At 38.6% G+C, this 24,293-nt stretch overlaps 3 protein-coding genes across 5 annotated transcripts in view; all 3 read right to left on the reverse strand.

The window, feature by feature from the left end:
* The window catches only part of LOC135535774 (calcium/calmodulin-dependent protein kinase type II delta chain-like), a 105,645-nt gene extending 94,834 nt beyond the window's left edge, over window positions 1-10,811 (reverse strand). For all 3 annotated transcript variants that reach the window (XM_064962205.1, XM_064962204.1, XM_064962206.1), the window contains exon 1: window positions 10,135-10,811. In XM_064962205.1, coding sequence (XP_064818277.1) covers window positions 10,135-10,196 — 62 coding nt within the window. In that variant the 5' untranslated portion in view covers window positions 10,197-10,811. The remainder of the gene's footprint in view (window positions 1-10,134) is intronic.
* Window positions 10,812-14,469: 3,658 nt separating this feature from the next.
* On the reverse strand, window positions 14,470-18,400 carry LOC135535776 (caspase-1-like). Its single transcript, XM_064962209.1, has 4 exons — window positions 18,290-18,400; window positions 17,973-18,105; window positions 17,836-17,865; window positions 14,470-15,040 (listed from the first exon to the last, which is right to left on the reverse strand). Exons 2-4 carry the CDS (start codon window positions 18,046-18,048, stop codon window positions 14,739-14,741), a joined length of 408 nt encoding a protein of 135 aa, XP_064818281.1. The 5' UTR covers window positions 18,049-18,105; window positions 18,290-18,400; the 3' UTR covers window positions 14,470-14,738.
* Window positions 18,401-18,562: 162 nt separating this feature from the next.
* Window positions 18,563-24,293, reverse strand: part of LOC135535769 (NACHT, LRR and PYD domains-containing protein 3-like) — a 29,289-nt gene continuing 23,558 nt past the window's right edge. Inside the window, exons 11-15 of the mRNA XM_064962190.1 lie at window positions 21,269-21,312; window positions 20,697-20,734; window positions 19,394-19,458; window positions 19,047-19,261; window positions 18,563-18,858 (exon numbers count right to left, since the gene is read on the reverse strand). Of these exons, the coding sequence (XP_064818262.1) occupies window positions 18,563-18,858; window positions 19,047-19,261; window positions 19,394-19,458; window positions 20,697-20,734; window positions 21,269-21,312 (658 nt within the window). The remainder of the gene's footprint in view (window positions 18,859-19,046; window positions 19,262-19,393; window positions 19,459-20,696; window positions 20,735-21,268; window positions 21,313-24,293) is intronic.

The raw sequence follows: 24,293 nt of genomic DNA on the forward strand, positions 1-24,293 counted from the left end.
ACTATATAAGAGATGGACTATATAAGAGATGGACTATATAAGAGATGGACTATATAAGAGATGTACTATATAAGAGATGGACTATATAAGAGATGGACTATATAAGAGATGGACTATATAAGAGATGTGCCCCCATAAGAGATGGACTATATAAGAGATGGACTATATAAGAGATGGAATCTATAAGAGATGGACTATATAAGAGATGGACTATATAAGAGATGGACTATATAAGAGATGTGCCCCCATAAGATATGGACTATATAAGAGATGGACCACCATAAGAGATGGACTATATTAGAGATGGACTATATAAGATATGGACTATATAAGAGATGGACTATATAAGAGATGGGAAACCATAAGAGATAGACTATATTAGAGATGGACTACATAAGAGATGGACTATATAAGAGATGGACTATATAAGAGATGGACTATATAAGAGATGGACTATATAAGAGATGGACTATATAAGAGATGTACTATATAAGAGATGGAATCTATAAGAGATGGACTATATAAGAGATGGACTATATAAGAGATGGATTATATAAGAGATGTACTATATAAGAGATGTACTATATAAGAGATGGAATCTATAAGAGATGGACTATATAAGAGATGGACTATATAAGAGATGAACTATATAAGAGATGGACTATATAAGAGATGTACTATATAAGAGATGTACTATATAAGAGATGGACTATATAAGAGATGGACTATATAAGAGATGGACTATATAAGAGATGTGCCCCCATAAGAGATGGACTATATACGAGATGGACTATATAAGAGATGGAATCTATAAGAGATGAACTATATAAGTGATGGACTATATAAGAGATGTGCCCCCATAAGATATGGACTATATAGGAGATGGACCACCATAAGAGATGGACTATATTAGAGATGGACTATATAAGATATGGACTATATAAGAGATGGACTATGTAAGAGATGGGAAACCATAAGAGATAGACTATATTAGAGATGGACTACATAAGAGATGGACTATATAAGAGATGGACTATATAAGAGACGGACTATATAAGAGATGTACTATATTAGAGATGGAAAACCATAAGAGATAGACTATATTAGAGATGGACTATATAAGAGATGGACTATATAAGAGATGGACTATATAAGAGATGTGCCCCCATAAGAGATGGACAAAATAAGAGATGGACTATATAATAGATGGACTATATAAAAGATGGACTATATAAGAGATGGACTATATAAGAGATGGACTATGTAAGAGATGGAATATATAAGAGATGGACTATATAAGAGATGGACTATATAAGAGATGGAATATATAAGAGATGGACTATATAAGATATGGACTATATAAGAGATGGACTATATAAGAGATGGACTATATAATAATTGGACCACCATAAGAGATGGAATATATAAGAGATGGACTATATAAGAGATGGACTATATAAGATATGGACTATATTAGAGATGGACTATATAAGAGATGTGCCCCCATAAGAGATGGAATATATAATAGATAAGAGATGGACCACCATAAGTGATGGACTATATAAGAGATGGACTATATAGAGAAGAACTATATAAGATATGGACTATATTAGAGATGGACTATATAAGAGATGTGCCCCCATAAGAGATGGAATATATAAGAGATAAGAGATGGACCACCATAAGAGATGGACTATATAAGAGATGGACTATATAAGAGACGGACTATATAAGAGATGGACTATATAAAAGATGGACTATATAAGAGATGGACTATATAAGAGATGGACTATGTAAGAGATGTACTATGTAAGAGCTGGAATATATAAGAGATGGACTATATAAGAGCTGGACTATTTAAGAGATGGACTATATAAGAGATGGACTATATAAGAGATGGAATATATAAGAGATGTACTATATCAGAGATGGACTATATAAGAGATGTGCCCCCATAAGAGATGGACTATATACGAGATGGACTATATAAGAGATGGAATCTATAAGAGATGAACTATATAAGTGATGGACTATATAAGAGATGTGCCCCCATAAGATATGGACTATATAGGAGATGGACCACCATAAGAGATGGACTATATTAGAGATGGACTATATAAGATATGGACTATATAAGAGATGGACTATGTAAGAGATGGGAAACCATAAGAGATAGACTATAGTAGAGATGGACTACATAAGAGATGGACTATATAAGAGATGGACTATATAAGAGACGGACTATATAAGAGATGTACTATATTAGAGATGGAAAACCATAAGAGATAGACTATATTAGAGATGGACTATATAAGAGATGGACTATATAAGAGATGGACTATATAAGAGATGTGCCCCCATAAGAGATGGACAATATAAGAGATGGACTATATAATAGATGGACTATATAAAAGATGGACTATATAAGAGATGGACTATACAAGAGATGGACTATGTAAGAGATGGAATATATAAGAGATGGACTATATAAGAGATGGACTATATAAGAGATGGAATATATAAGAGATGGACTATATAAGATATGGACTATATAAGAGATGGACTATATAAGAGATGGACTATATAATAATTGGACCACCATAAGAGATGGAATATATAAGAGATGGACTATATAAGAGATGGACTATATAAGATATGGACGATATTAGAGATGGACTATATAAGAGATGTGCCCCCATAAGAGATGGAATATATAATAGATAAGAGATGGACCACCATAAGTGATGGACTATATAAGAGATGGACTATATAAGAGAAGAACTATATAAGATATGGACTATATTAGAGATGGACTATATAAGAGATGTGCCCCCATAAGAGATGGAATATATAAGAGATAAGAGATGGACCACCATAAGAGATGGACTATATAAGAGATGGACTATATAAGAGACGGACTATATAAGAGATGGACTATATAAAAGATGGACTATATAAGAGATGGACTATATAAGAGATGGACTATGTAAGAAATGGACTATGTAAGAGATGGAATATATAAGAGATGGACTATATAAGAGCTGGACTATTTAAGAGATGGACTATATAAGAGATGGACTATATAAGAGATGGAATATATAAGAGATGGACTATATAAGAGATGGACTATATAAGAGATGGACTATATAAGAATTGGACCACCATAAGAGACGGACTATATAAGAGATGGACTATATAAAAGATGGACTATATAAGAGATGAACTATATAAGAGATGGACTATGTAAGAGATGGAATATATAAGAGATGGACTATATAAGAGATGGACTATATAAGAGATGGACTATATAAGAGATGGAATATATAAGAGATGGACTGCATAAGAGATCGACTATATAAGAGATGGACCACCATAAGAGATGTGCCCCCATAAGAGATGGAATATTTAAGAGATGGACTATATAATAGATGGAATATATAAGAGATGTGCCCCCAAAAGAGATGGACTATATAAGAGATGGACTATATAATAGATGGACCATATAAGAGATGTGCCCCCATAAGAAATGGACTATATAAGAGATGGACTATATAAAAGATGGACTATATAAGACATTGACTATATAAGAGATGAACTATATAAGAGATGGACTATATAAGAGATGGACTATATAAGAAATTGACTATATTAGAGATGGACTATATAAGAGATGTGCCCCCATAAGAGATGGACTATATAAGAGACAGACTATATAAGATATTGGCTATATAAGAGATGGACTATATAAGAGATGGACTATATAAGATATGGACTATATAAGAGATGGACCACCATAAGAGATGAACTATATTAGAGATGGACTATATAATAGATGGACTATATAAGAGATGGACTATATAAGAGATGAACTATATAAGAGATGGACTATATAAGAGATGGAAAACCATAAGAGATGGACTATATAAGAGACGCACTATATAAGAGATGGACTATATAAGAGATGGACTATATTAGAGATGGACTATATAAGAGATGTGCCCCCATAAGAGATGGACTATATAAGAGATGGACTATATAAGAGATGGACTATATTAGAGATGGACTATATAAGAGATGTGCCCCCATAAGAGATGGACTATATAAGAGATGGACTATATAAGAGATGGACTATATAAAAGATGGACTATATAAGAGATGGACTATATAAGAGATGGACTATGTAAGAGATGGACTATGTAAGAGACGGAATATGTAAGAGATGGACTATATAAGAGATGGACTATATAAGAGATGGAATATATAAGAGATGGACAATATAAGAGATGGACTATATAAGAGATGGACTATATAAGAGATGGACTATATAAGAGATGGACTATATAAGAGATGGACTATATAAGAGATGGACTATATAAGAATTGGACCACCATAAGAGACGGACAATATAAGAGATGGACTATATAAAAGATGGACTATATAAGAGATGAACTATATAAGAGATGGACTATGTAAGAGATGGAATATATAAGAGATGGACTATATAAGAGATGGACTATATAAGAGATGGAATATATAAGAGATGGACTGCATAAGAGATCGACTATATAAGAGATGGACCACCATAAGAGATGTGCCCCCATAAGAGATGGAATATTTAAGAGATGGACTATATAATAGATGGAATATATAAGAGATGTGCCCCCAAAAGAGATGGACTATATAAGAGATGGACTATATAATAGATGGACCATATAAGAGATGTGCCCCCATAAGAAATGGACTATATAAGAGATGGACTATATAAAAGATGGACTATATAAGAGATGGACTATATAAGACATTGACTATATAAGAGATGAACTATATAAGAGATGGACTATTTAAGAGATGGACTATATAAGAAATTGACTATATTAGAGATGGACTATATAAGAGATGTGCCCCCATAAGAGATGGACTATATAAGAGACAGACTATATAAGATATTGGCTATATAAGAGATGGACTATATAAGAGATGGACTATATAAGAGATGGACCACCATAAGAGATGAACTATATTAGAGATGGACTATATAATAGATGGACTATATAAGAGATTGACTATATAAGAGATGAACTATATAAGAGATGGACTATATAAGAGATGGAAAACCATAAGAGATGGACTATATAAGAGACGCACTATATAAGAGATGGACTATATAAGAGATGGACTATATTAGAGATGGACTATATAAGAGATGTGCCCCCATAAGAGATGGACTATATAAGAGATGGACTATATAAGAGATGGACTATATTAGAGATGGACTATATAAGAGATGTGCCCCCATAAGAGATGGACTATATAAGAGATGGACTATATAAGAGACGGACTATATAAGAGATGGACTATATAAAAGATGGACTATATAAGAGATGGACCACCAAAAGAGATGGACTATATAAGAGATGGACTATGTAAGAGATGGACTATGTAAGAGACGGAATATATAAGAGATGGACTATATAAGAGATGGACTATATAAGAGATGGAATATATAAGAGATGGACAATATAAGAGATTGACTATATAAGAGATGGACTATATAAGAGATGGACTATATAAGAGATGGACTATATAAGAATTGGACCACCATAAGAGATGGAATATATAAGAGATGGACTATATAAGAGATGGACTATATAAGATATGGACTATATTAGAGATGGACTATATAAAAATTGGACCACCATAAGATATGGACTAAATAAGAGATGGACTATATAAGAGATGGACTATATAATAGATGGACTACATAAGAGATGGACCATATAAGAGATGGACTATATAAGAGATGGACTATATTAGAGATGTGCCCCCATAAGAGATGGACTATATAAGAGATGGACTATATAATAGATGGACCACCATAAGAGATGAACTATATAAGAGATGGACTATATAAGAGATGGACTATATAAGAGATGGACTATATTAGAGATGGACTATATTAGAGATGTGCCCCCATAAGAGATGGACTATATAAGAGATGGACTATCTAAGAGACGGACTATATAAGAGATGGACTATGTAAGAGATGGAATATATAAGAGATGGACTATATAAGAGATGGACTATATAAGAGATGGACTATATAAGAATTGGACCACCATAAGAGATGGAATATATAAGAGATGGACTATATAAGAGATGGACTATATAAGATATGGACTATATTAGAGATGGACTATATAAGAGATGTGCCCCCATAAGAGATGGAATATATAAGAGATAAGAGATGGACCACCATAAGTGATGGACTATATAAGAGATGGACTATATAAGAGATGGACTATATAAGAGATGGACTATATAAAAATTGGACCACCATAAGATATGGACTATATAAGAGATGGACTATATAAGAGATGGACTATATAATAGATGGACTACATAAGAGATGGACCATATAAGAGATGGACTATATTAGAGATGGACTATATAAGAGATGTGCCCCCATAAGAGATGGAATATAAAAGAGATAAGAGATGTACCACCATAAGAGATGGACTATATAAGAGATGGACTATATAAGAGATGGACTATATAAGAGATGGAATCTATAAGAGATGGACTATATAAGAGATGGACTATATAAGAGATGGACCACCATAAGAGATGAACTATATACGAGATGAACTATATAAGAGACGGACTATATAAGAGATGGACTATATAAAATATGGACTATATAAGAGATGGACTATATAAGAGATGGACTATGTAAGAGATGGAATATATAAGAGATGGACTATATAAGAGATGGAATATATAAGAGATGGACTATATAAGAGATGGACTATATAAGAGATGGACTATATAATAGATGGACCACCATTAGAGATGGAATATATAAGACACAGTCTATATAAGAGATGGACTACATAAGAGATGGACTACATAAGAGATGGACCACCATAAGAGATTAACTATATACGAGATTAACTATATAAGAGATAGACTATATTAGAGATGGACTATATAAGAGATGTGCCCCCATAAGAGATGGACTATATAAGAGATGGACTATATAAGAGATGGACTATATAAGAGATGGACTATATAAGAGATGTGCCCCCATAAGAGATGGACTATATAAGAGATGGACTATATAAAAGATGGACTATATAAGAGATGGACTATATAAGAGATGGACTATATAAGAGACGGACTATATGAGAGATGTACTATATAAGAGATGGACTATATAAGAGATGGACTATATAAGAGATGGACTATATAAGAGATGTACTATATAAGAGATGGACTATATAAAAGATGGACTATATAAGAGATGGACTATATAATAGATGGACTATATAAGAGATGGACTATATAAGAGATGGAATATATAAGAGATGGACTATATAAGAGATGGAATATATAAGAGATGGACTATATAAGAGATGGAATATATAAGAGATGGACTATATAAGAGATGGACTATATAAGAGATGGACTATATAATAGATGGACCACCATTAGAGATGGAATATATAAGACACAGTCTATATAAGAGATGGACTACATAAGAGATGGACTACATAAGAGATGGACCACCATAAGAGATTAACTATATACGAGATTAACTATATAAGAGATAGACTATATTAGAGATGGACTATATAAGAGATGTGCCCCCATAAGAGATGGACTATATAAGAGATGGACTATATAAGAGATGGACTATATAAGAGATGGACTATATAAGAGATGTGCCCCCATAAGAGATGGACTATATAAGAGATGGACTATATAAAAGATGGACTATATAAGAGATGGACTATATAAGAGATGGACTATATAAGAGACGGACTATATGAGAGATGTACTATATAAGAGATGGACTATATAAGAGATGGACTATATAAGAGATGGACTATATAAGAGATGTACTATATAAGAGATGGACTATATAAAAGATGGACTATATAAGAGGTGGACTATATAATAGATGGACTATATAAGAGATGGACTATATAAGAGATGGACTATATAAGAGATGGACTATTTAAGAGATGGACTATATAAGAGATGGACTATATAATAGATGGACCACCATTAGAGATGGAATATATAAGACACAGTCTATATAAGAGATGGACTATATAAGAGATGGACTATATAAGAGATGGACCACAATAAGAGATGAACTATATACGAGATTAACTATATAAGAGATAGACTATATTAGAGATGTGCCCCCATAAGAGATGGACTATATAATACATGGACCATATAAGAGATGGACTATATAAGAGACGGACTATATAAGAGATGGACTATATAAGAGATAGACTATATAAGAGATGTGCCCCCATAAGATATGGACTATATAAGAGATGGACTATATAAAAGATGGACTATATAAGAGATGGACCTTATAAGAGATGGACTATATAAGAGACGGACAAATAAGAGATGTACTATATAAGAGATGGACTATATAAGAGATGGACTATATAAGAGATGTTCTATATAAGAGATGGACTATATAAGAGATGGAATCTATAAGAGATGGAATCTATAAGAGATGGACTATATAAGAGATGGACTATATAAGAGATGGACTATATAAGAGATGTACTATATAAGAGATGGACTATATAAGAGATGGACTATATAAGAGATGGAAAACCATAAGAGATGGACTATATAAGAGATGGACTATATAAGAGATGAACTATATAAGAGATGGACTATATAAGAGATGGAAAACCATAAGAGATGGACTATATAATAGATGAACTATATAAGAGATGGACTATATAAGAGATGAACTATATTAGAGATGGACTATATAAGAGATGGACTATATAAGAGATGAACTATATAAGAGATGGACTATATAAGAGACGGACTATATAAGAGATGGACTATATAAGAGATGGACTATATAAGAGATGGACTATATAATAGATGGACCACCATAAGAGATGAACTATATAAGAGATGGACTATATAAGAGATGGACTATATAAGAGATGTGCCCCCATAAGAGATGGACTATATAAGAGATGGACTATATAAGAGATGGACTATATAAGAGATGGACTATATAAGAGACGGACCACCATCAGGAAGTGTAAATAAAAATAAACTATAGAGAGGACGAGGGAATAATATATATTCTCCAGGCCAGGTCAACTATGATAGGCTATAGGAATGCTTGACAAGGCTAGGTCAACTATGATAGGCCATAGGAATGCTTGACAAGGCCAAGTCAACTATGATAGGCTATAGGAATGCTTGACAAGGCTAGGTCAACTATGATAGGCCATAGGAATGCTTGACAAGGCCAAGTCAACTATGATAGGCTATAGGAATGCTTGACAAGGCCAGGTCAACTATGATAGGCTATAGGAAGGCTTGACAAGGCCAGGTCAACTGTGATAGGCCATAGGAAGGCTTGACAAGGCCAGGTCAACTGTGATAGGCTATAGGAATGGTTGACAAGGCCAGGTCAACTATGATAGGCTATAGGAAGGCTTGACAAGGCCAGGTCAACTGTGATAGGCTATAGGAATGGTTGACAAGGCCAGGTCAACTATGATAGGCTATAGGAATGCTTGACAAGGCCAGGTCAACTGTGATAGGCTATAGGGAAGCTTGACAAGGCCAGGTCAACTATGATAGGCTATAGGGAAGCTTGACAAGGCCAGGTCAACTATGATAAGCTATAGGAATGCTTGACAAGGCCAGGTCGACTATGATAGGCTATAGGAATGCTTGACAAGGCCAGGTCAACTATGATAGGCTATAGGAATGCTTGACAAGGCCAGGTCAACTACGATAGGCTATAGGAATGCTTGACAAGGCCAGGTCAACTCTGATAGGCTATAGGAAGGCTTGACATTTTGATCCAATCCGGTATGGCATCCATAGAGCTATGAAAATATAATTTGTCGGTCTATGTAGCCTATTCACATATGAACCGAAGGTCGCGTGCACACGCGCACACAGTGCCCTATCCACGTCCTAAACGAAGGTAGGATCAGCAGAATAGCCTGGCTATTACATGATAACAAGAAGGACACTGCTACCGGATAACAAATAACATCAATAACAATCCAAACATGCACGAGACAATCCAAACATGCACGAGACAATCCAAACATGCACGCTTACTTCCCCAGCTCCTCGAAAAGCTGGAATTCATCGGTGAATCTCGTGCAAATCGTTAGCGCCATCCTGAAAGCGACAGCAGTGTAGCAGACCGTAGACGCGACAGAGATGGATGTAATGCGCCCACTAGATCCACACTAGCGTTGTCGTTGACTTCACCACCAGCGCTTTACCGCACGAACGAATAGATAGAAGGCTGAAAACAGCGCAGAACAAGGCGAATCATACAGCGATGGCTTCTGTACAACAGCCCTGGCTCGACTGAAGAGAAGAAGAACGCTCTGCGGCAGCGACAGAACGGAAGACGCACCACTAGTCCAGTCACCAAACGCTGTCTGCCGCGAAGGACGATTGTTAAACCTAAATCCCTTTTTTTTTTGCAACGACAACAGCGTTATTGGGAGGATTTAGGGCAGTGAATCTGGTGTATGCAGCTCACAGAGCGGAGACGCTGCATTTTGTCTGCATTTCCATTTCTAGCTGTCTGTCCGTCTATAGCGCGTCCCCTCGTTTTGCCACTGAGGTGTGCGCGTGTGGTCGTCACTAGTTACCACAGCCAGCAATTATGGCTAAGCCCGCATATATCTTCTTAAATTTTGATTTTATAACCTAACCCTAACATCAACCCTAACCAAAACCACACTGCTAACACTTTGCCTAACGCTGACGTTAAGCCAATCTTGACTTTGTGGCTGTGGTATATTGACAACCCCTCCCACAGGCTCTGCGATCAGCCCCTCTACCCACGTCATCCTTATACTTAAAATACTATCGCCTTCAATAATAATAATAATAGTGACGATGGTGACGATAGTGATAACACGTTATTATATTAATACACAATACATCATGAATAAACTGTTATTATTCATCTATGATCATATCTGATTGGTGCGGCAGGTAGCCTAGTGGTTAGAACGTTTGACAGGTAACTCAAAAGTTGCTAGAGCGGATCCCCGGAACAGACAAGGTAAAAATCTGTCGTTCGAAGCAAGGCACTGTTCTTAGGCCGTCGTTGTACATAAGAATCTGACTTGCCGAGTTAAATAAAGTTTAAATAAATACATCATAAATAAACTGTTATTTGTGTGTTTAATGGTTCTATAAGTTCCAACAAGGACATTTATTTCATTTTATTTTAATTTGACCTTTATTTAACTAGGCAAGTCAGTTAAGAACAAATTATTATTTTCAATGACGGCCTTCGGAACAATGGGTTAACTGCCTGCTCAGGGGCAGAACGACAGATTTGTACCTTGTCTGCTCTGAGGTTTTGCAACCTTCCTGTTACTAGTCCAACGCTCTAACCACTAGGCTACCCTGCTGCCCCAGCAGGACATTTCCCACATCCCCCATGAGGACAAATGCTGTTTTAAATGAAAGTGTTGGGTTTAGAGTTAAGTTTAGGGTAAGAGGTTTAGAGTTAAGTTTACAATTTGGGTAAGAGGTTAGGTTTAGAGTTAGGTTTACAATTAGGGTAAGAGGTTAGGTTTAGAGTTAGGTTTACCATTAGGGTAAGAGGTTAGGTTTAGAGTTAAGTTTACCATTAGGGTAAGAGGTTAGGTTTAGAGTTAAGTTTAGGGTAAGAGGTTAGGTTTAGAGTTAGGTTTACCATTAGGGTAAGAGGGTAGGTTTAGAGTTAAGTTTAGGGTAAGAGGTTAGGTTTAGAGTTAGGTTTACAATTAGGGTAAGAGGTTAGGTTTAGAGTTAGGTTTACCATTAGGGTAAGAGGTTAGGTTTAGAGTTATGTTTACCATTAGGGTAAGAGGTTAGGTTTAGAGTTAAGTTTAGGGTAAGATGTTAGGTTTAGAGTTAGGTTTACAATTAGGGTAAGAGGTTAGGTTTAGAGTTAGGTTTACCATTAGGGTAAGAGGTTAGGTTTAGAGTTAAGTTTACCATTAGGGTAAGAGGTTAGGTTTAGAGTTAAGTTTAGGGTAAGATGTTAGGTTTAGAGTTAGGTTTACCATTAGGGTAAGAGGTTAGGTTTAGAGTTAGGTTTACCATTAGGGTAAGAGGTTAGGTTCAGAGTTAGGTTTACCATTAGGGTAAGAGGTTAGGTTTAGAGTTAAGTTTAGGGTAAGATGTTAGGTTTAGAGTTAAGTTTAGGGTAAGAGGTTAGGTTTAGAGTTAGAGTTAGGTTTACCATTAGGGTAAGAGGTTAGGTTCAGAGTTAGGTTTACCATTAGGGTAAGAGGTTAGGTTCAGAGTTAGGTTTACCATTAGGGTAAGAGGTTAGGTTTAGAGTTAAGTTTAGGGTAAGAGGTTAGGTTTAGAGTTAGGTTTACCATTAGGGTAAGAGGTTAGGTTTAGAGTTAAGTTTAGGGTAAGAGGTTAGGTTTAGAGTTAGGTTTACCATTAGGGTAAGAGGTTAGGTTTAGAGTTAGGTTTACCATTAGGGTAAGAGGTTAGGTTCAGAGTTAGGTTTACCATTAGGGTTATGGGTAAATGGTTCAAATCTGTCGTTCTGCCCCTGAAAAAAGCAGTTAATCCACTGTTCTTAGGCCGTCATTGTAAATAAGAATGTGTTCTTAACTGACTTGCCCAGTTATATAAAGGTTCATTTAAAAATGTTAATTAAAATGGGTTGAGGTTAAGGTGAGGGTTAGAAAAGATAGGATTTTTAATGGAAATCAATGTTCGGTCACCACGAGGCTAGAAGAACAAAACGTGTGTGTGTGTGTGTGTGTGTGTGTGTGTGTGTGTGTGTGTGTGTGTGGTAACTGGGTACTACAATGCAGTCTGATCACTATAGTTCGATTTTATTTTATTTGACTATTTAAAATACATCCAAATGTTTCACCAGGCAACAGATGTATCCCATAATGACAGAGGATAAATAGTCAAAGTGAATGACTTGTTTCCATGGTGGTCCTCTATTGGTTGGCCATGGTAGTCCTCTATTGGTTGGCCATGGTGGTCCCCTATTAGTTGTCCATGGTAGTGCTCTATTGGTTGGCCATGGTGGTCCTCTATTGGTTGGCCACGGTTGTCCTCTATTGGTTGGGCATGGTGGTCCTCTATTGGTTGGCCATGGTGGTCCTCTATTGGATGGCCATGGTGGTCCTCTATTGGTTGGCCATGGTGGTCCTCTATTGGTTGGCCATGGAAGTCCTCTATTGGTTGGCCATGGTGGTCCTCTATTGGTTGGGCATGGTGTTCCCCTATTGGTTGGCCATGGTAGTCCCCTATTGGTTGGCCATGGTGGTCCTCTATTGGTTGGGCATGGTGGTCCTCTATTGGTTGGGCATGGTGGTACTCTATTGGTTGGCCATGGTAGTCCTCTATTGGTTGGCCATGGTGGTCCTCTATTGGTTGGGCATGGTGGTCCTCTATTGGTTGGCCATGGTCGTCCTCTATTGGTTGGCCAAGGTGGTCCTCTATTGGTTGGCCATGGTGGTCCTCTATTGGTTGGGCATGGTGGTCCTCTATTGGTTGGCCATGGTAGTCCTCTATTGGTTGGCCATGGTAGTCCTCTATTGGTTGGCCACGGTTGTCCTCTATTGGTTGGGCATGGTGGTCCTCTATTGGTTGGCCATGGTGGTCCTCTATTGGTTGGCCATGGTAGTCCTCTATTGGTTGGCCACGGTGGTCCTCTATTGGTTGGCCATGGTGGTCCTCTATTGGTTTTCCATGGTGGTCCTCTATTGGTTGGGCATGGTGGTCCTCTATTGGTTGGCCATGGTAGTCCTCTATTGGTTGGTCATGGTAGTCCTCGATTGGTTGGCCATGGTAGTCCTCTACTGCTATTAACCCAACCACCCAACTATATGTGATGGAGTGAAATGGCCCCCACCAGCTAATATAGAACATGAACTGTGGGCAGAGAAGGAGGCATCGATTTGCTTTAAAGGTACAGGATAGTTTTATTTATACAACCCCATCTGAACATATTACATTTTTTACCATTCCCAAAAGCATCTGGTGCACACAGTTAGGTATTATATCTCAGACTGCCAGATAGCTTAAAACAATGAAAGAAAAACCTCAATGTAAATTAAATTAGAAGGATACATTGATGGATTTTTTTAAGGTATTGTTTTCACTTCATTCAACCCGCCTACCAGACACCCGCCCTTCATCCACACAGTATTTCATGACCCTAAGCACACAGATTTAACCGTGGGGACTGCAGATGAGACCCACACATCACTAGTTGGTACCCCAACATTGTTACTATCCATTAGGTTGCTACCCCAACACTGTTACTACCATTAGGTTGCTACATTATGTTGGTACACCAACACTGTTACTATCCATTAGGTTGCTACCCCAACACTGTTGCTATCCATTCTACCATTAGGTTGCTACACCAACACTGTTGCTATCATTCTACCATTAGAATGATACCTCAACACTGTTACTATCCATTCTACCATTAGAATGCTACCCCAACACTGTTACTATCCGTTAGGTTGCTACCCAAACAATGTTACTATCCATTCTACCATTAGGTTGGTACCCCAACACTGTTACTATCCACTCTACCATTAGGTTGGTACCCCAACACTGTTACTATCCATTCTACCATTAGGTTGGTACCCGAACACTGTTACTATCCGTTCTACCATTAGGTTGGTACCCCAACACTGTTACTATCCATTCTACCATTAGGTTGGAACCCCAACACTGTTAATCTGAAGCATTGACCAAAGATAGGGGTCAATCTCCCCAAGAAGGTTGATCATCCTGGAACACGACTCAGTTCCTTTTCTCAACACCATGTCGATGACGTCACGTGCCTTCTCTGCCCTCTCAGCGATCACCTTCACTGACTCCATTTCCTCCTGGTTGATGACTGTGTGTTGCAGGAGTCCGTCCAGCAGTTCATTCAGGACAGGTCTTGACACTCGTTTCACAAACTCCGTCCGTACAGAACGCAGCTGCAGTTTTGGAGAACCAGTCGGACCTCCTGCCCCCAACAAGAGTCAGGTTAACTACATTTGTACATTTACATTTCAGTAATTTAGAAGCAGACTCCTAAAATAAAAGTATTTAGAAAAACAACGACCTAAACATACCACATATTCACATTTAGGAACGGTTTCACAGACATAAAAAAACACGACTGGGGCATTCAGAACCAGGCTAATCTACATCAAGTCCTGGAGGAGATGTCATTGGGACATTCAGAACCAGGCTAATCTACATCAAGTCCTGGAGGAGATGTCATTGGGACATTCAGAACCAGGCTAATCTACATCAAGTCCTGGAGGAGATGTCATTGGGGCATTCAGACCCAGGATAATCTACATCAAGTCCTGGAGGAGATGTCATTGGGACATTCAGAACCAGGCTAATCTACATCAAGTCCTGGAGGAGATGTCATTGGGACATTCAGAACCAGGCTAATCTACATCAAGTCCTGGAGGAGATGTCATTGGGTCATTCAGAACCAGGCTAATCTACATCAAGTCCAGGAGGAGATGTCATTGGGGCATTCAGAACCAGGCTAATCTACATCAAGTCCTGGAGGAGATGTCATTGGGGCATTCAGAACCAGGCTAATCTACATCAAGTCCTGGAGGAGATGTCATTGGGGCATTCAGAACCAGGCTAATCCACATCAAGTCCTGGAGAAGATGTCATTGGGACATTCAGAACCAGGCTAGTATACATCAAGTCCTGAAGGAGATGTCATTGGGACATTCAGAACCAGGCTAGTCTACATCAAGTCCTGGAGGAGATGTCATTGGGGCATTCAGAACCAGGCTAATCTACATCAAGTCCTGGAGGAGATGTCATTGGGGCATTCAGAACCAGGCTAGTCTACATCAAGTCCTGGAGGAGATGTCATTGGGGCATTCAGAACCAGGCTAATCTACATCAAGTCCTGGAGGAGATGTCATTGGGGCATTCAGAACCAGGCTAATCTACATCAAGTCCTGGAGGAGATGTCATTGGGTCATTCAGAACCAGGCTAGTATACATCAAGTCCTGGAGGAGATGTCATTGGGGCATTCAGAACCAGGCTAATCTCCATCAAGTCCTGGAGGAGATGTCATTGTTCTTGAAGACAATATTTTATCATCTGGACTAGTCCAGGTCCTACAGTAAACCCTGTTGACTGGCCTAGTCCAGGTCCTACAGTAAACCCTGTTGACTGGACTAGTCCAGGTCCTACAGTAAACCCTGTTGACTGGACTAGTCCAGGTCCTACAGTAAACCCTGTTGACTGGACTAGTCCAGGTCCTACAGTAAACCCTGTTGACTGGACTAGTCCAGGTCCTACAGTAAACCCTGTTGACTGGCCCTCAAGTCATTGGTTTGTACATTGCATTACGTTACAGCCTTTTTCTAAAATCAAGCTATACACAACATCCCATAATGACAAAGCAAAAAACAGGCTTTTGCTCATTTTTACACATTTATTAAACGATACTTGAAATCGAGCTGATGGATCTTGTTTCCCCATTGATCATCCTTGAGATGTTTCTACAACTTAATTGGAATGAACCTGTGGTAAATTCAATTGATTGGAATGAACACACCTTTCTATATAAAGTCCCACAGTTGACGATGCATGTTAGAGTAAAAATCAAGCCAGCAGGTCGAAGGACTTTGTCCGTTGAGCTCTGAAAAAAAGAACATCTCAAGGCCCAGATCTGGTACCAAAACAAATCTGCTGCATTGAAGATCCCGAAGAACACAGTGGTAGCCATCATTCTAATATTGAAGAAGTTTGAAATCAACAAGACTCTTCCTGGAGCTGGCCCGCCCGGCCAAACTGAGCAGTCTGGTCAGAAGGGCCTTGGTCAAGAAGGTGATCAAGAACCCAATGGTCACTCTGACAGAGCTCCTCTGTGGAGATGAGCAAGCCTTCCATAAGGACAATCATCTCTGCAGCACTCCACCAATCAGGCCTTTATGTCAGAGTGGCCAGACGGAAGCCACTCCTCAGTAAAAGACACATGACAGCCCGCTTGGAGATTGACAAAAGGCATGATAAGACTCTCAGACCATGAGAAACAAGATTCTCTGGGTATGATGAAACCAAGATTGAACTCTTTGGCCTGAATGCCAAGCTTCACATCTGGAAGAAACCTGTCACCATCCCTACAGTGAAGCATAGAGGTGGCAGCATCTGTACGGTGGGGATGTTTTCAGTGACAGCAACTGGGCGACAAGTTAGGATCAAGGGAAAGATGAATGGAGTAAAGTACAGAGAGATCATTGATGAAAACCTGCTCCAGAGCGCTCAGGACCTCAGACTGAGGCAAAGGTTCACCTTCCAACAGGACAACATCCCTAAGCACACAGTCAAGAAAGCACAGGAGTGGATTGGGGACAAGTCTCTGAATGTCCATGAGAGGCCCAGCCAGAGTCCAGACTTGAACCCGATCTAACATCTCTGGAGAGACCTTAAAATAGCTGTGCAGCAACACTCTCCATCCAACCTGACAGAGCTTGAAAGGATATGCAGAGAAGAATGGGAGATACTCTGTGCTGAGTAAAAGGTTCTGAATACTTATGTAAATGTGATATCTGTTTTTGCTTTGTCATTCTGGGGTAATTGTGATGTCATTATGGGGTATTGTGATGTCATTATGGGGTATTGTGATGTCATTATGGGGTATTGTGTGTAGATTGATGAGGAAAGAAAACAATTGAATCCATTTTAGAACAAGGCTGTAACGTAAGAAAAAAGTGGAAAAAGTCAAGGGGTCTGAATACTTTCCAAATGCTCTGTAACTCATGTTTACTTACTTGTTGAACGGGTGTCAGAGATGTATTCATCTGAAAAGATAAACAACAAAGATAACAAGATAAACAACATGAGGTTATATCACTCTAAATAGCATCTGGTACTAAAGTACAACGTGATGATTGACAGAGGCTCCTACCTGTTGGTACTATTTCTTTCCACGCTGTCGTCTCATCATCACTGAATAACTCCATCTCAATGTCAATCCCTGTCATTTTCACAACCGCCCTGAAAAAGCTTGGTGTGGTGTCTCTATGTATGAGATGAATCCTCTGGAGGGAGGGAGGGAGGGAGGGAGAGAGAGAGAGAGAGAGAGAGAGAGAGAGAGAGAGAGAGAGCGAGAGAGAGCGAGAGAGAGAGAGAGAGCGAGAGAGAGACAGAGAGAGCGAGAGAGATCAATGCATAGAAATGTGACTTAAATGTCAGATTCATGTTCTTAGTTTACTAAAACTGTACCGGTGGATTGATGGAGGTAGAACAGGGAATGTTCAGTCTGAAGGAACTCTTCAGTTTGAAGGACCGCTCTGGTCTTGTGTTGGGAAACCTTTTAGACCCTTGAAACTTTATTTCCTGTTGTTCCACAGCCTGCGAAACGAGGCACGGAATACCCAGCCAGTCAATGTATAGTCTAATTCAAACATTATTCAGAAAACTAGCAAACATTATTCAGATAAAATAGTAACACACTTATCTTCATGTAATGAGTGTCAACATAAACTGCACCATTGGTTAGTTAAGGTCATCTCTATAATAATGATACCTCACCTGTATCTGGCCGGGGTTACTGGGGAACAGGTACAGGCGTGGAATTAATGTTTCCCTTTTCACTGTCAGATAGAGCATCAGCTCACAGTGGACATCTACATTCCAAGAAAGGATATAGCTCAGTATAACAGAGATAGCTGAGAACTTGGGATGGAGAATCTTAGCATGGAATCTGGTGACCTCATGCACTTTCTCTAAAGATACTCCATGTTCCTCTACATGAAGAATCTTCATCTCATTCCTCAGGGAAGGGTTGGTCCCTGAACAACACAATAAAAAGGAGACAGAAAGACAAATATTGTATTATTCATCCAACTAAAATACAAAGAATATGCAGTAAAAGATCACAGTAAAATCAAACTATCAAAACAGTTAATTCAATAACTCAGGAAGTGAAACTCAGTTACATGGAAATGTCTTTCTGAATACTATTTCTATATGGTTTTACCTAAACAGACAAAGTGTGGCAGATGAACTTCCTCCAGTTCACCTAACTCCATAGTGATATCCAGCAATGGACCACCTTGAGTGTACTGCATGTCTTTCAGAAGTTGACTGTAGGGTTCCCAGTTCCTGAAGTGATACTTCAGAATGACATCTCTCTCACACAGCCAGCGGAGCCCAGACACTGTGCACTCATAACTCCCTCTGGGTGTCCTGTGCCTGAAGGCAACAACAAGATGTGGTAGAGAGGGTCAATGGTCAAATGGAGAGGTTGGATTAGAAGACTATTCCCAAAGGTAATGGGGAAATACACTAGCAGGTGGAATGAAATGTTACAAGTAGTTATTTTACCTGAACATTGTCACTCCCTGGACAGTGGAAGTCAAGGGTTCAATCTGAAGCCAGTGTGTGGAGTCCTGAACAAGGACAAACACTTCAGTAATACATATGGGGCCTGTTTCCTGGACACATATTGAGTCTAGTGCTGGACTAAAAAGCTTTTTTTTTACCTTTATTTAACCAGGCAAGTCAGTTAAGAACAAATTCTTAAGGAACAGTGGGGTTAACTGGTCTAGGAACAGTGGGTTAACTGGACTAGGAACAGTGGGTAAACTGGCCTAGGAACAGTGGGGTTAACTGGTCTAGGAACAGTGGGGTTAACTGGTCTAGGAACAGTGGGGTTAACTGGTCTAGGAACAGTGGGTAAACTGACTGTTCAGGGGCAGAACGACAGATTTGTACCTTGTCAGCTCGGGGATTCAAACTTGCAACCTTTTGGTCCAACATTCTAACCACTCGGCTACCCTGCCACTAAAAAGCATTGCTGGGAAACTGGCCCATAACCAAAGTAACTAATCTAATGTATTTATTCAATGTTACATGGAATGCTGGTGATTTATCAATTAAACAGTCTAATGACAAAATATGACAACAGCTAAAGTCCTGCATGCCTACAAGCAGAACACCGGACTGTCTATATCCCAGTATGAATGGTTGGTCAGTACACACCTGGCTTTGAGACTGTGTTTATATTACTAAAGCAGAACACAGGACTGTCTATATCCCAGTATGAATGGTTGGTCAGTACACACCTGGCTTTGAGACTGTGTTTAGATTACTAAAGCAGAACACAGGACTGTCTATATCCCAGTATGAATGGTTGGTCAGTACACACCTGGCTTTGAGACTGTGTTTATATTACTAAAGCAGAACACAGGACTGTCTATATCCCAGTATGAATGGTTGGTCAGTAAACACCTGGCTTTGAGACTGTGTTTATATTACTAAAGCAGAACACAGGACTGTCTATATCCCAGTATGAATGGTTGGTCAGTACACACCTGGCTTTGAGACTGTGTTTATATTACTAAAGCAGAACACAGGACTGTCTATATCCCAGTATGAATGGTTGGTCAGTACACACCTGGCTTTGAGACTGTGTTTATATTACTAAAGCAGAACACAGGACTGTCTATATCCCAGTATGAATGGTTGGTCAGTACACACCTGGCTTTGAGACTGTGTTTATATTACTAAAGCAGAACACAGGACTGTCTATATCCCAGTATGAATGGTTGGTCAGTACACACCTGGCTTTGAGACTGTACCTGACTCCTGCAGGTATGTTAAAGTAAGAATTGACATTATGACTTACCTCAACATGGTCACAAGTCTTACAGCTCTGAGGAATCCCTGAAGTCAAAAATAGTTTAAAATTGACAATGTAATAATTAATTAATTATTATTAAATAGACTTGTAATAAAAATGAATATAATTTATATAATATAATAATATATAATGTTTTGTAGATGTTGGGGTCTGATTTCTGGTAGATTCTAGAATGAGAGCTTAAAGGTAGAGTCAGCTAAATTATGTTGTACGAGCAGCACCACATATATTGTGATGAGCAAGATGCCTGACTTCTCTCTCACACAGTCACACACAGTATCTGCCCAGGGGCAAGGGTTCTCTTCACTCTCTTACAGCGTGTTAGTCACGGGACCAAAACAGCAGAGAAGTTTAGCCTTGCTCTCCAAATACTCTTTGTTGTTATGTAAGTTCACCCATCATGCTGTTTACTTTGTGCATTTATGTTGTATCGCTGAATCTACCTTTACGTTTGTTTTGACCAAATAGATCATGATTGTGTTCCTTGCCTGGGACTAAACTATAATGAATGCTTTTTAGCGTATTTTGATTTTTAAAACAATTATCAGTTAACTCACATGTCTCAGGTCCAGGCTTGATCCAACACTCTCCACCATGGTCGCTGGTGATGGACAAGCAGGAGGACAGTGATTAAACTAAATATAACTTATAAAGGCTTGATATAGCATACATGCATACAGTCTGTCTATAGGTCCAACAGAACACATTAAAACACACCACTACTACTAATTTAACTGTCTGTAGGTCCAACAGAACACATTAAAACACACCACTACTACTAATCTAACTGTCTGTAGGTCCAACAGAACACATGAAAACACACCACTACTACTAATCTAACTGTCTGTAGGTCCAACAGAACACATTAAAACACACCACTAATACTAATCTAACTGTCTGTAGGTCCAACAGAACACATTAAAACACACCACTACTACTCATCTAACTGTCTGTAGGTCCAACAGAACACATGAAAACACACCACTACTACTAATCTAACTGTCTGTAGGTCCAACAGAACACATGAAAACACACCACTACTACTAATCTAACTGTCTGTAGGTCCAACAGAACACATGAAAACACACCTCTACCACTAATATAACTGTCTGTAGGTCCAACAGAACACATTAAAACACACCACTACTACTAATCTAACTGTCTGTAGGTCCAACAGAACACATTAAAACACACCACTACTACTAATCTAACTGTCTGTAGGTCCAACAGAACACATTAAAACACACCACTAATACTAATCTAACTGTCTGTAGGTCCAACAGAACACATGAAAACACACCTCTACCACTAATATAACTGTCTGTAGGTCCAACAGAACACATTAAAACACACCACTACTACTAATCTAACTGTCTGTAGGTCCAACAGAACACATTAAAACACACCACTACTACTAATCTAACTGTCTGTAGGTCCAACAGAACACATTAAAACACACCACTACTACTAATCTAACTGTCTGTAGGTCCAACAGAACACATTAAAACACACCACTACTACTAATCTAACTGTCTGTAGGTCCAACAGAACACATTAAAACACACCACTACTACTAATCTAACTGTCTGTAGGTCCAACAGAACACATTAAAACACACCACTACTACTAATCTAACTGTCTGTAGGTCCAACAGAACACATTAAAACACACCACTACTACTAATCTAACTGTCTGTAGGTCCAACAGAACACATTAAAACACACCACTACTACTAATCTAACTGTCTGTAGGTCCAACAGAACACATTAAAACACACCACTACTACTAATCTAACTGTCTGTAGGTCCAACAGAACACATTAAAACACACCACTAATACTAATCTAACTGTCTGTAGGTCCAACAGAACACATTAAAACACACCACTAATACTAATCTAACTGTCTGTAGGTCCAACAGAACACATGAAAACACACCTCTACCACTAATATAACTACTACTAATCTAAGCCCATAGAAACACATTGAAGACAAAAATAAATCATAAGACAAGGTTTTGAAGTGTCTTCTCTTTCCTGTATAAGAAAGCTTTGGGAATATGTTTTACACATAGTGATTAACTTCTTCGATATAGGGGGCGCTCTTTTAATTTTTGGATGAAAAAACGTTCCCGTTTTAAACAAGATATTTTGTCACGAAAAGAAGCTCGACTATGCATAAATTGGAAAGAAAACAGTCAGACGTTTCCAAAACTGCAAAGATATTATCTGTGAGTACCACAGAACTTATGCTACAGGCGAAACCAAGATGAAATTTCAAACAGGAAATGGCCCAGATTCTGAAGGCGCTGTGTTTCCAATGTCTCCTTATATGGCTGTGAATGCGCCAGGAATGAGCCTACACTTTCTGTCGTTTCCCCAAGGTGTCTGCAGCATTGTGACGTATTTGTAGGCATATCATTGGAACATTGACCATAAGAGACTACATTTACCAGGTGCCCGCTTGGTGTCCTCCGTCAAAATTATTGCGTAATCTCCAGCTGCGTGCATTTTTCCATTTTCTTCAGAGGAGAAACACAACTGCCACGAATGATTTATCATCGAATAGATATGTGAAGAACACCTTGAGGATTGATTCTAAACAACGTTTGCCATGTTTCTGTCGATATTATGGAGTTAATTTGGAAAAAGGTTGTGCGTTGTAATGACTGAATTTTGGCGTTTTTTTCTTAGCCAAACGTGATGAACAAAACGGAGAGATTTCTCCTACACAAATAATATTTTTGGAAAAACTGAACATTTGCTATCTAACTGAGAGTCTCCTCATTGAAAACATCCGAAGTTCTTCAAAGGTAAATTATTTTATTTGAATGCTTTTCTTGTTTTTGTGAAAATGTTGCCTGCTGAATGCTAGGCTAATGCTATGCTAGCTATCAATATCTCTTACACAAATACTTGTGTAGTGATGGTTGAAAAGCATATTTTGAAAATCTGAGATGACAGTGTTGTTAACAAAAGGCTAAGCTTGTGAGTGAATATATTTCTTTCATTTCATTTGCGATTTTCATGAATAGTTAACGTTGCGTTATGCTAATGAGCTTGAGGCTATGATTACGCTCCCGGATACGGGATTGCTCGACGCTAGAGGTTAACCCCTTTTTGGGGGTTAGTGACAACACTACCTTCAAATGGCTTTCCATTGTGGAGTCAGATGAGTTTGTAGCCAAACCGGTTCTGATGCTACAAACAGAAGTTAGCACGTTGACAGATATGACAAAACACCCTGCTCTGCCACCTTTCACCGTGGATGAGGTGGATTGAAACACAGATATATCTATCTTAAACTGGCGGATGTGTCACACCCTGATCTGTTTCTCCTGTCCTTGTGATTGTCTCCACCCCCCTCCAGGTGTAGCCCATCTTCCCCATTATCCCCAGTGTGTTTATACCTGTGTTCTCTTTTTTCCTGTTGGCAGTTCGCCTTGTTTGTCAAGTAAACCAGCATTTTTGTTCTCAGCTCCTGATTTTCCCTGTCTCTCTTTTTCTCGCCCTTCTGGTTTCGACCCACCTGCCTGACCACTCTGCCTGCCCCTGAGCCTGCCTGCCGACCTGTACCTTTGCCCC

This window comes from Oncorhynchus masou, unplaced genomic scaffold, assembly GCF_036934945.1.
Source record: "Oncorhynchus masou masou isolate Uvic2021 unplaced genomic scaffold, UVic_Omas_1.1 unplaced_scaffold_514, whole genome shotgun sequence".
Classification (NCBI taxonomy): Eukaryota; Metazoa; Chordata; class Actinopteri; order Salmoniformes; family Salmonidae; genus Oncorhynchus; species Oncorhynchus masou.